The 11,940-nt window shown below is 58.3% G+C and overlaps 1 protein-coding gene across 2 annotated transcripts; it reads right to left on the reverse strand.

Annotated features, from left to right (window-relative positions):
- Nucleotides 1-5,975: 5,975 nt before the first annotated feature.
- Nucleotides 5,976-11,291, reverse strand: FBLN7 (fibulin 7). Of its 2 annotated transcripts, XM_084515333.1 has the most exons (8): nucleotides 10,759-11,291; nucleotides 9,094-9,253; nucleotides 8,712-8,891; nucleotides 7,765-7,890; nucleotides 7,496-7,633; nucleotides 7,276-7,413; nucleotides 6,716-6,854; nucleotides 5,976-6,567 (listed from the first exon to the last, which is right to left on the reverse strand). In XM_084515333.1, exons 1-8 carry the CDS (start codon nucleotides 11,017-11,019, stop codon nucleotides 6,195-6,197), a joined length of 1,515 nt encoding a protein of 504 aa, XP_084371459.1. In that variant the 5' UTR covers nucleotides 11,020-11,291; the 3' UTR covers nucleotides 5,976-6,194. The 2 variants fall into 2 exon arrangements, with proteins under 2 accessions (XP_084371459.1, XP_084371460.1); XM_084515334.1 differs by lacking the exon at nucleotides 7,496-7,633.
- Nucleotides 11,292-11,940: the final 649 nt, after the last annotated feature.

An 11,940-nucleotide genomic window follows, 5' to 3' on the forward strand; every position in this document is an offset into this window, starting at 1 on the left:
ACCTCTGGAAAGCAGAAATGCCCAGAGAAGCCAGCTCCTCTTGATCCCCCAGGTATTGCAGCTGGGACAGTTCCTGTCCCTGCAGTTTCCCATTTCCAATCTCTGGTTCTTTTGCCATCGGGCAGCCTGGCTGTGCTCCAGGCTGTGGAGGAGCCATCTCCCCACAGCCACACCTCCGTGCCACGGCAGCCAGGCACCAGGACCTTAGGATCCCTGCTGCTGCAGTGCTGCATGCCAGGCTAGTTCCCAGCTAGGCAAGCAAAGCTGGAGATCACGGCCAGGTTCAACCAAGCATCCAGGCCAACACACACATTCATGGAGAGGAGGCAGGTCCTAGGTCAAACCAGCAAAGCAATCTGAGCTGGAGACCAGTGCTGCCACAGCACAACTCAGGCAGGGACTGAAATGGGGCTCCAGGAAGCATGGGCAGAGGCATGGGTGGTGGCTCCAGGTGGGGCTGATCAGGGCCATTAAGCCTAATTAGTGTCCTTGGTATGTGAGCATCCCCATGTGCTGTTTGTCAGCACCATCTCCCCAGGCAATAGAGAAAGAAGAGAACTTAAGATTTAAAATAATAGTCTGGGTCCCACTTTTCTTGCAGCACACACAGGTCTTCTCCAGCATGGGGCACGTGGAGCCCTCTCCGTGCAGCCCCAGGATGATCCTGGCACTTATTGGTGTCAGGACCCCTTTGGGACTGTAGCACTGGGTCTGCTCCCTGCTCGGGTGGACAACTCCTCTTTCACCTTGTGGGTTGGCACAAGAGCTGTGTGTGCTCCTCAGGCATACCCACAAAATTAATTTTAAATGGGCAGAAAAATGTGTCAGCACAAGCAGGGTAAAACTGTTTATTTAAATATCCTTACGTGTGTGTTTGCGTTGTCAAGGAAAAAGGTATGCCTGTGAGAAGTTCCTGAATGGCTCTTTTTTTCAGCCTTTTCAAAGTATAACTAAATTTGGCAATATCAGCTAAACAAATTCCCCAGTACGCTCTCTCAGATATCACAGATATACTGGGATCTGGGGTATGGTGTGTAGGGCTTAGCAACATACCTAGCAACCATAACAAATAAAAATGTCATGGTTCAGCTCCTCATTAAGGCCCGTAACAGGATTAATAAGTGGTGTGGAATGTGTGCTCGTGCTTTCACTTTAGCGAGGATTCAAAGCGTGATATAAATCTGTGGGGTGGGAGGAGATGGCACAGCGCTAATGTATGTGCTGCGCGCCAGCATGGCCTTCTTGGAGCTGCTGGCCTGGCGCTGCTGCAATAAAATTCAGATCTTAAAAATAGCTTTGCTGGTGTTCTCTTCTGTGTTTAGCAAGAGAATTGTCACTGCTGCTTGTAGGGATCTGTCTCATTCAGCTGAGGGTCTGTTTGGTGGGTGAGTGATGGTACCTGCGGTACATACAAGGCTTGGCCAATCACTAGGTTGCCCAAAGTTGTGCAGAAAGCTTCAAGACCCCGTTCCTGGGCTCTCCGATGTTGGGATGTCCTGTGTGACCACATAGGCTCGCGGGTGAGCAGGAGGGATGCCTGCAGGGGCTCCAGCGCCCCGTTCTCATGTACCTCAAGGAAAGAAATACCCCCAGTCCTTCCCCGGTGGGATATGCCAACCATGCCTACTTTAGCTGTTGGAAAGTCCGGATGGTCCTTAGCTGAGCGCATGCCCCACGTGCTCTGCATTTTCATGGGCTGCCAAGTGGGAAACAGTTGAAATGAGGTGTTGTTTCCTCCTCCATCACAGCCCTTTGGGATGGGCTGGGATGTGCTCGGGCAGGCAGTGCCGGCTCCGCTTTGTTCCTTTGGCTTTGCTCTGGGCTGGATAGAAGAGTCACTGAGCAGGGCAGGTGGTCAGGAGCGTCTGGTCCTCTCTTCAGGCCCCACGAGCAGGCACAGAGCACAGCAAGGTGACTCCCATTCCCTCCCGGAGTGGGACCAGGTCGGTGCGGGTCACTTGGTAGAATATTCAGGAGGTCCCAGGCCACAGCCACAGTTAAGTCTTAATGACTTCTCTTGGAGCAGTTTCTCATTTTGGTTCCCCTCTCCTTTTATGTGCTTTGTGGGCCTTGTAGACATTCCAGGCATTTCTCTATGTATTTAGATTTGGGGATTATTGCCTTCCAGGCAATGCTGGGGACTTAGTGCTGGACTTCAACTATCTAAGCTGTTTCTCGGCCCCACTTGCCAAGAGCACTAAAGTATGTCTGCCACACATGAGGGCTCTTCACCCTCTGTTAACTACACCTACACTTCTTCCCTGATTCTTTGCTGCTTCTCACCCCGTCAGGAGCACACCACATGGCCCTGCATGGCTCTGTGCATCCCACCTCCACCTCCATGTGAGGCCTTTAGCTGCTCCACACCTAAGGGGGCATCCAAGGTTTGTCCTGGGCTCGACTCATGCCCACGAGCCCCAAGAGGAATCCCTGTGTCTTGTGGAGCCCGTGATTCGCTCCTGAGTCACCGCACACCTTCCTTTCCCTGTTGCTACTGGGCCTCTGCCAGCACTCTGCTCTGCTTGCAGGCTCCCCCACGGCCAGAGCCTTTGCAGGGCAGGGATTTTGACCTGCGGTGATTGGGATGCAGGTGGTCCGTGGTCCCCAGCAGGTGTGGGTTCGGGCTGCTAGACATCAGGCACAGTGGCTGTGCCGGGGTGTCCCCTTTTGACACCACCACGCTGATGGTGGAGCCACCTCCTCCTGCTTTTCCACAGCTCCAGCTTGGGGACCCTGTGCTGGAGGGGGACGGAGGTTCACCCTGCCACCAGACACTCCACATTGCTACTGTGTCCCCAGCCACCCTCCTCGGTGGCTTTGGGGCTCTCCCAGGGCATGCAGAGCACATCTGGAGCCAGCTGCATGGGGACCGCTTGCTTTCAGTGCCTGTAAGGGGAGCATAGGCAAACCTAGCTATTTCTTGGGCTCTGAAATGTTATTATCCCAACGCGAAGTTGTATTTACTGGGACCAGAAGAGCTTCTCGCTGCACATTCCAGGCTGCAAGATGCTGCAGTCACTTCTCTGGGAAGGGGAAAAATCTCCTGCAGTCAGCTCAAATGCTGGCCAGAGGCTTCCAGCCCAGCCCAGGCACTGCGGAGCCAACCTTAAACATTTCTGGGGCTGAATGAGAGATGGCGCAGCCAGCTAAGGCTGAGAGATATCTGAGCTTCCCAGCTCTGATCCTGGCCCTCAGGGCAGGTCAGGAGCACCTGGAAGGACGGGCACTGCTTCGTGAGCCCTGGTGGCAGAGATGCCCCTCCACATCTCTGTGCCAGTCCTCAGTGTCCCGTCCCATCTCGGAGAGGGGAAACCAGTTCACCCTGGCCTCGGGAACTGGGAAAATGCTGTCAGTTAAGGATTACGCTGCAAGGAAAGCCAACCTGAAGGTCCAAACACCCATCTCCAGCCCCATGAGCCAGCTAAAGCATCAGATGGAAACTATTCAGAAAGTCATCCTCTCCTGCTTCTCGGGCAGCAAGCACACTTTTGCAGCGGTGCGTATCATCCATCCCACCCGGCTGCGAGCAGGATTCGGGCTCTGCCATGCAGGGAAAAGCCCTGCATAAAAGAAGAAAAGCCAAAAACATACAGCTCCTCCTGGCAGCCCCAAGCCCAGCCAGGCCCAGGCGCTGTGGGAAGCGCATCCCCAGGCACAGGGGTTTCGGCACCGTCCCTAAACGCAGCAGTGGGGCACTGCAGAAGCATCCCACAGCAGGCTGTGCAGCTGCAGCAGGCCAGACCCTGCTCCAGCAAACCACAGGCTCTGAGCTGCCCCATCCGTCATCTTCTTGCTCACAACTGTGTTTTCTTTCCCCAAAGCTGCCCACCTTCAGCTTTTCCAAAAATATAAAAAAACGAAAAGCCCCCTCTCATCTCAGCCCAGCTCCTTTACTGGAAGTTTCTTCTCTGAGCTGGTAAGAAACTGGTAGCTTTTTCTTGCAATGGGTAGGATTTGGGGTTTTGCAAAGAGTTTTCACTCTTCTCAAGGCCTCTCAATCCAGCAGTCCCTTTTCAAGGGACATTTCCCCTGGTTCACACAGGGCATGGAGCAGTGCAGGTGTCTTGTGCTGGGATATGAGAGGGGGGAAGGAAAGAGGCCAGCTCCCTACACAGGGAAAGCTCCTTGTAAAGGATCAAAGGGTGCCTCAAAATGGTTTATTTGCCTAACAGCCATGCTGCTCAGCCTCTTTCCCCTTGTCAGGTGGACATCCCCTTTCTCCCAGGAGCAGGATTTCTTCAAATCTGGGCTGAGTTCAAGGGAAATCAGAAAGCTGCTTTTTGGAGGACTACCAGGTGTCATCACAGAGCACTCAGCTTTCCTCTAGGAAGGTGTTTTCGTCCTGCTGGAACAAACCCTGCTTCCACATAGTCCTGCTTGGGGTGCTTTGGCCAGGCAGTGCCTGCTGTCCCCAGCCGCTTTAGGGACTGCCCATGCCACCAGCTGCAAGACCCCCATGCTGGTACATCCCAGCACCTCCTGCCTGCCCTCTCAAGCAGCATAAAGCAGAAAAAAGGAAAATAACCAGGGCAGGTTAGTGCCACATAAAGCCAGGACCCATCCCCAGATGGCTTGGGATGAGCATCCCCCCCAGGCACACTGGCCACACGCACATCGGGTATTTCATTCCACTCTGCACCTGCTCAGAGGCTATATCATCCTTTAATTGTATTAAAACCAGCATAATGAAGAAACATGCATAATGTTGGTGTGCTTTACATGCGGAAGCGCTGCACTGAGGAATGGGGCAAGGTGGGAGAGCGCAGTGGTGCCTCCCCACGGCTTGTACAGCTGCGTCAGGACAGGAGCGGCCACCGCACCCGAGCTATTCCTGCAGCTGCACTGACAGTGGAGGCAGGGGGGTGTTACACAGTGAAATATTCACACCTCGACCTCCTGCAACATGAGCACCACATGCAGCCAAAGCAGTCACTGTCCCTGTGTCACATTCATGCAGGCTTACCCAGGGCTTCCACGTGGTTGCAGATGGATGCAGGTGCGTGAGCACATGTGCCAGGGGTTTAAGGAGCTGCTGCTCACCATCTGAAGCATGGGACAGCCCTTAGGTCCTTCCACCCATCCCTCCCCTCTGCTCCTCACATAATATGATGCTGAGGGCTCACTCATCCCTCTGGGGCTCATCCTCTGCCTGCTGGCGACGTCCCTCATGCAGACGAGAGCCAGCTGGGTGGTGGCAGAGGAGATGGTACCGCAGGGACAGCGTGCTGGCAGGCCAGCATGGCACAGGGGAGGTGGCAAGAAGCACTTGCAGCTTCCCCCCAACTACTTCAAAAAAGCACCAGGTGAGGTCCTCCCTGCGCCCCTCTGGTGAGCTGAAGGTAACTGACCCCAGCTGGTACCCGGGGGTGCAGGAGGCAGGGAGCAGGAACTGTAGGGCAGCACCTTTTCCCTCGAGCTGTGGGACACGATGCAGGCACCCATGCAGTGGCTTCAGTTTTAGACAGTCTCAACCTCACTGCTTCGGAAACAGGCTGTGAGCAGAGGCTGGGGAGAACTTGCGGCTTCTCAACGCATGCCGAGAGCTATGAGCAGTGATGTGCATTACACCACACGAGGTTCCTATGCTGCCCTAGGGCTCACTGGGCACAGCCTCTGCCGCCCTGAGCAGCACCAAGTGCTTGAGCTCTGCCCTGCGAGCCCTGACTGGGATTTTCCCAGCTGTGGGGGAAGCCCAGCACTGAAACACCGGGAGCAGCCCCTGCCCTGCAGGCTGGGGGTCTTGGCATCAGCAGGGAGTGTTCAGGTGAGCAAGCCCAGGCCAGCACAGAGGGCTGACAGCACCAGCTTAGCTTCTTTCCTACAAAAAGGAATTAAAAAGGGAGTAAGGAACTTGGTTTCTGTCCACTGCCTTGCACCACGTATGTGTAGAGGCTATGGGCCGTCCTGCTGGAGCCTTGGGTGAAGATGATGCTCAGCTCTCGCAGCCCAGCTAGCAGATAGCCCATGCACCCAACTTCTTTTGCACCTCATTTGCTGTTTTTTTCCACATAGGCAAGTGTAAAAGCCACCTGGAGGCTTGTGATGCAGAGGGGAGGACAGCTGGCTGCGGGGCTTCAGCACAGGCCACCACCTGCAGCGCTCCAGGTGGGGGATGCTGAGGAGGGATCGTCACTGTGGGTCTGGCCATGTGCACATGAGACCACCCAAACCCCGCAGCCGCCCCCCAGCCCCCCCTAAAACTCGTAGGCAGAGACAAAGACGGTGATTTTGGAGAGGTGCTTGGCCTGGAAGGTGCGGTCCAGGTACTCGGACATGTCCACATCCACCTGGATGGTCTGGGGGCCCTTCAGGCTCTGCACGAGGATGAGCTCCCCGGTCTGCCGGTCCGAGCGCTGCATCACGAAGTGGCCCCGGTTGTTGCCGCCCACGATGCCGAAGCGGAGGCTGTCGGGTCCCGGCCGGCCAGGCGCAGCCGCCGTAGCCATGCGGAAGAGCGGGGTGGGGGTCAGCAGGTTGGAGGGCAGGGGCAGGTAGTGGAAGGAGATGGTCTTGGGCGCCTGGTGGCACGACCTGCTGTCCATCGGGCAGGGGTTGCGCTCACACTGGCTGTGGAGGTGACGGAGAAGGAGGTTTTGAGGGAGCCCAAGTGGACACGGAGGTCAGTGTCCCCCTCCCTGCCCAAGGAGGGAGGTGGCGTTGGACCAGCTTGGTGGCTACAGAGTTATTTAGGGGACAGGGCCCCCGCCACACTTACAAGGGCGATGTTTTCACATAGGTGACATTGCCGCCGGGCTGCGGGCACTCAGGGCGGACGCACTGGAAGCCCCCTCCTGTGTTGATGCACGTCGTCCCCTGCGTGCAGTTGTCCTGTGACAGGGCACACTCATCGATGTCTGCAAAACAGACAGCAGGTCACCCTCCCACGGGACCTAAACATCCTCCTCGCAAGGCTCATTTTGGCAGAAAACAGGTGAGCAATTTGAAACGGATCAGGCATCGCCACTTGTAGGCTCGTTTTTAGGTTGCATCTCCTCTTGGGACCACCCCGTTCATGTGGGGCAGCTCCGTGACTCGGCGATGCTCTCCCTGCTCTCTGCCAGCGAGGCGCAGCCCCAGAGCATCGCGCACCACTTGTATATGCTGCAACCACCTCCCTGCCCTCCTCTCCATGCCCAGCAGGGAAACCACCTCTCCATACAAACCCACGGAGATTTTTGTGAGCCAAGACGCTTACAAGCAAGACAGGGGAAAAGAAAGGGGTTGGAAAAGGAAGTAAAGATGGCATTTTCCGTGTGGAGAAGCAGGGGGCCTCACCTTCACAGCTCTTGCCATCGGCCAGGAGGCTGTACCCTCCGGGGCAGGTGCAGCGGTAGGAGCCGGGGAGGTTGACGCAGGCGTGGGCGCAGAGCCGCGGGGCCCCCTCGGCCTGGTACACCTCGCACTCGTCGACGTCTGCGGGGACACGAGGCGCCCCTGCTCAGCCACAGCCTGCCTGGGTGGCAGCGGCCCCACCGGCGGCCCCGCCACCTCTTACCCTGGCAGAGGCTGGCGGCGGCCGTGCCACTCATGTGGAAGCCGGGCTCGCAGCGGCACTGCTGGGTCCGCTCCACCTGGGCGCAGCGCGGCTTGCGGCTGAAGGCAGGGTCAGCCGTGGCGCTCAAGGGTGGGGGCACTGGGGGGCACCACGGGGCGATGGTGAGCACGGAGCGTCCCTGCTCGGCTCCCATCCCCGAGGCTGTTCGTGCCACCCGATGCCCCATGGGCTAGCCCGGGGTGCCAGCCCCGAATCTCGGAGCCACCCACCCGTCTGTGTGCGGTGCTGGCAGGCGGCCCCACTCCATGCCGGCGGGCAGAGGCAGCGCTGCTGGCTTGGCCCTTCCACACACGTCCCGCCGTTCTGGCAGGGGCTGCTGGAGCACACGCTGATCTCTGCCATGCAAAAAAACACACATTTCATTTCTTTCTTTTTTCTTTTTTTCTTTTTTCTTTTTTCTTCTTTTCAGGCACATTTAGCCACCCCATGGCACATTCACCGAGCCCAGATGCCAGCTGTTTGCAACGCGGTGGTGCTGCCCCAGGGCAATGGCTTTGCTGCAATGGAGGGAGCCTTCAGATGCTCTTTTTGCCCCCCATCTCTGCTGCTGGGCTCCTTTTCTCCTGCTTTTCTCAATGAGAAGAGCCAAACCACTGCCGTGCAGGCTGCAGTGGCCAGGGACAGCTGCGATACCACCCCTTTGGTGGACTCCAATAGTCCCTCTTGCATCAGGAAGCCAGGATTGTCCCCACTCTTGCAGCTGGACCCAGCAAGCCCAAGCAGATGAACACAAAGCAGCCCCACAAGCACTGCTGCCCCATAGCCCTGCTCAGGGAACAGAACCTGCAAACAAAACGTGTCTTGTTGCTGCTTGCAGTGAAGGATGCCATGACCAGAAACCCCATTTGGGAGGCTTTGCCACCCCTTCCCATCCCCTCGGCAAGCCTGGGACCAGAGGCTCTTCCCACAGCTGCATAGAGCTGGGATCGGGACCTGGAGCACTGAAATGCATGAGGGGCGACAAGAAGGGCTGTAGGTGGTGATGCAGCTTCACTCTGCCTTGCTGGTTTGGAGAACCCTTAAGCAAGACCAAACCACGCTTCTCCACACCACCCTGGCCTCACCAGCCAGCCCGCCTAGTACCAATTTTACCCTAGGAAACGCTTCCAGTGGCGGTGACCCCATCCAGCCCCCAGCGAGGGCACCGCAGCAGTACCTGTGCAGCGCGGCTCCTGCCCGCTCCAGCTGCCGTTGGCCTGGCACGTCCGTGTGCTGGAGCCCAGCAGCTCAAAGCCGGGGTTGCAGGCGAAGTGCACCTCGTGCTCCACCAGGTACTTCGTGCCGAACTTGCGTCCGCCAGCGGGGGCTTGCAGGGCGGGACAGAACACTGCGGGAGCTGCGGGGAAGGGATCAGGAACGGGGGAGCCACAAGTTGCTCCCCCTGCAGCTGCAGGTTTCTCATGCCTTCCCAGCCCACCCGCGCCTTGTGGCTCCATCCGCAGAGATGCCCACACCACTGCCCGTGCTTTGGCCCTCGGCATCCCAAGCCAAGGCTTGGAGCGGAGCCCTCCAAGGCCCCTGCCCACCGCAGGACTCACCAGCTGGTGGCTCCGGGGCAGCCTTGCTCAGGGTGGCGTGCAGGGCGCTCAGCCGGCTCCTCATCAGGCGCAGGCCCTCGGTGAAGCGCGTCTCCTGCCCCTTCAGCAGCTGCTGCATCTGCCGCACGGCGGCCAGGAGCTGCTGCCTGCCCAGGCAGCTCTGCAGGCGCAGCGGCCGCTCAGTGGGGTGCATGGCGCCCCGCGGCCCCAGCCCCAGCCCCACCGCCCATGTGGCTCCCCACGGTCCCATTCTGCGGTTTGTGACCACACTGGGGAGTTTTGCACGCGGTGTAGGAAATCCCTAGCCTGGGCACAGTGTCCTACATCTAAGAGGGCAGCACGGTGCTCCCAGCCAGGCTGTAATCGTTTCGTTAGCCCTGGGAGAGACGCTGTAAGTCATGTTTAGTCCTGCTGGAGCGAGAACCGTGTCCCACTTCCATATTACAAAATAATAGGAAAACAGATGTCTTGCGAGTTCTTCTGGGGCCAGAAACACTTGTGGGACTTCTGCCTGCAAGCTAATGGTTACCGAGGGACTGACTCATGCAGGCGACGGGCATCGTTATTATAGGTTTCCTGTGGAATTGACTGCAAACCGAAGGAAAAGAGCAAGAGCTGAGCAAAGCAAAGTCAGTTCTGGAGCTCAGAGACTTACAGAGCATGCAGGGTGGGGGATGAACACTCCCTGGGGAGCCCACAGCCCCTTTTTTGCTGATGGGGAAAGGGCCAGGGTCTGTGCAGCACGAGGCCAGGGGCAAGCAGAGCTGGTGGAGGGAGGGAGGGAAGGAGGGGGGGGGATTTGTGGCTCCCCAGCCACAACACATTGGAAGGAGTTTTCTGCCTCTGCAAACAGCGACCAAGAAGGTGCAGAGGAAAAAGAGAAGCCAGCCTGAAGTGGCAGACTCAGACTGCTCCGCAACCATCCCCTGCGCGTGCTCGGTGCCTTTCGGGGTCGTGGGGGATAAGCCGGGTCCTGCCTGCAGCTCTGGGGTGCACCACACAGGAGGAGGGAGGAAAAAGCAAATAGATGCCTGGCATTCAGCTCGCTTTAATAAACAGCTCTTTGTTAGGGCTGGTTTTAGCTTCAACAGCCAGCAGAGCTCCCTGCGGGACACTGAACCGTAACAAACCCCCACTGCCCTGTAAAAATAGTGGTATTTTTTGCTCCCAGTGTACTTGGTCGTGATCTCAGGTGTGGGGAAAATAAAATAAAATGATTTAAAAAATAAATACACAAGCTCTGTTTAAGCCTTGCCAGACACTGACAGCCTCCTTGCTCACACCTCCCTCCCGCAGCTGTGGGTGCAGGGAAACCTCTCCTCCCGCCGGGCTCCGGGAGAGGGGAGCAGAGCGGCACCGGGACACGCTCCCCGATCGCTCACCTGCCGGCTCGGGAGCCGGGGCGAGGTGCTCACAAGTTGCCTGAAGCTGGGAAGGAGGCTTTTAAGGGCTGGGAACATACAATGCATTTGCACGCTTTAAGCTTCCTGCTTCAGACGAGAGGAAAAAGATGAAAGAGACCCCCCAACACCCCCAGGAGGCACCCCCAGGACCCTGTGGCAGTCCCATCCCATGGGAGGCAGAAGGATAGAGCCACACAGGGAGACGCCTGCGGACAGCCCTGGCCCCACGCGAGAACGAGCTCCCACACCCAGCACTGCTCACCTGGGACGCCCGCGCTGCCGGCCGCGCCGCCAGGCACAGCAGCAGCAGCAGCAGCGGCAGCAGCGGGAGGCTGCGGCGAAGCCCCCAAGTCATGGTCCCGCAGGTCGAGTAGGGCTCTCGGCGGCGAGGAAAGGCTGCGAGCTCCCTCTGCCCGGCACCTCTGCCTCCTGGCTGGGATGAGTTATCCCTCCCACGCCAGCCCCGCGCACCGCGGCCGGGGAAGCCGAGCCCTGGCGAGCGGCACAGGCGGATGCCAGGCATTCCCTGCGCCCCGGCTCCAGCCACGGTCACCCCAAATGCTGCCTGGGGGAGCTGGCTGAGTGCCCCCCTTCTGCCTGCCAGATACCCCCCAGCAGCGCCAGGCCTGCTTTCTAAGGGGGGGGCTGTCTGTGGTTAGTCACACTTGCTGTCACCTTATCGTGCTGGCTGCCTTGACTTGGACGAAACTCCGTTGCCGTGCCCCCTCTTTGGCGAAGCCCATGTTGTCAGCCCCAGGTATCTCCGCGCAACGCAGATCTTTGTGGCCAGATCCACCTGGCGCAATCCTCTTCTGCAGCACCCCTTTTTTTTTTTTTGCAGAAAGGCCATTCCTGCAGCTGCTGGGGCAAGCGAGCACTGTGCAGCCCCTCGCCCACCAGCCCCAGGCTGCAGCCCCTTCCCCAAGCCCGTGTCCCCCGCTGTGTCCCCTGTCCCAGCCCGGCACACCACCACTCACAGCAGTATTTAATAAATGCTGCACTACGCGGGGTCCCTGCACCATCTGCTGGGCACGGCACAGAAATGAGAGCTGGGGCTGGAAGGCTCAGGGCAGGGCTGAGGAGGCTCTTAGGGCAGATTTTTTTTTGAGGGGGGGTCTCCCCTCCCTGCAGCAGGGTGCTCATGCTAATGAGCCCGTGCTATGGGGAGAGAAGAAATCCCCCCCCCCCAAACAGAGGAGGGCATCACAAGGCTACTCCATCCCTCCTGGGCCTCCACATTACAGCCTCTCATCTCCCCGTCCTGGTGGAGGAGTGATGGTTTTCTCGGCGCTCAGACGGGCAGGATGCTCGGCAACTGGCACAGGTGGCAGGGCCACCCCTGCAGCCTGCCACTGGCCCCACCGGGATGCACCAGGGACAAACCAAAACCTGTGGTCTGTAAGAGGGGATTTTGAAGCACCTGGAGCACCTGTTTGGCATCCAC

The sequence above is a fragment of the Aythya ferina genome (genome assembly GCF_964211825.1).
Source record: "Aythya ferina genome assembly, chromosome: 3".
NCBI lineage: Eukaryota > Metazoa > Chordata > Aves > Anseriformes > Anatidae > Aythya > Aythya ferina.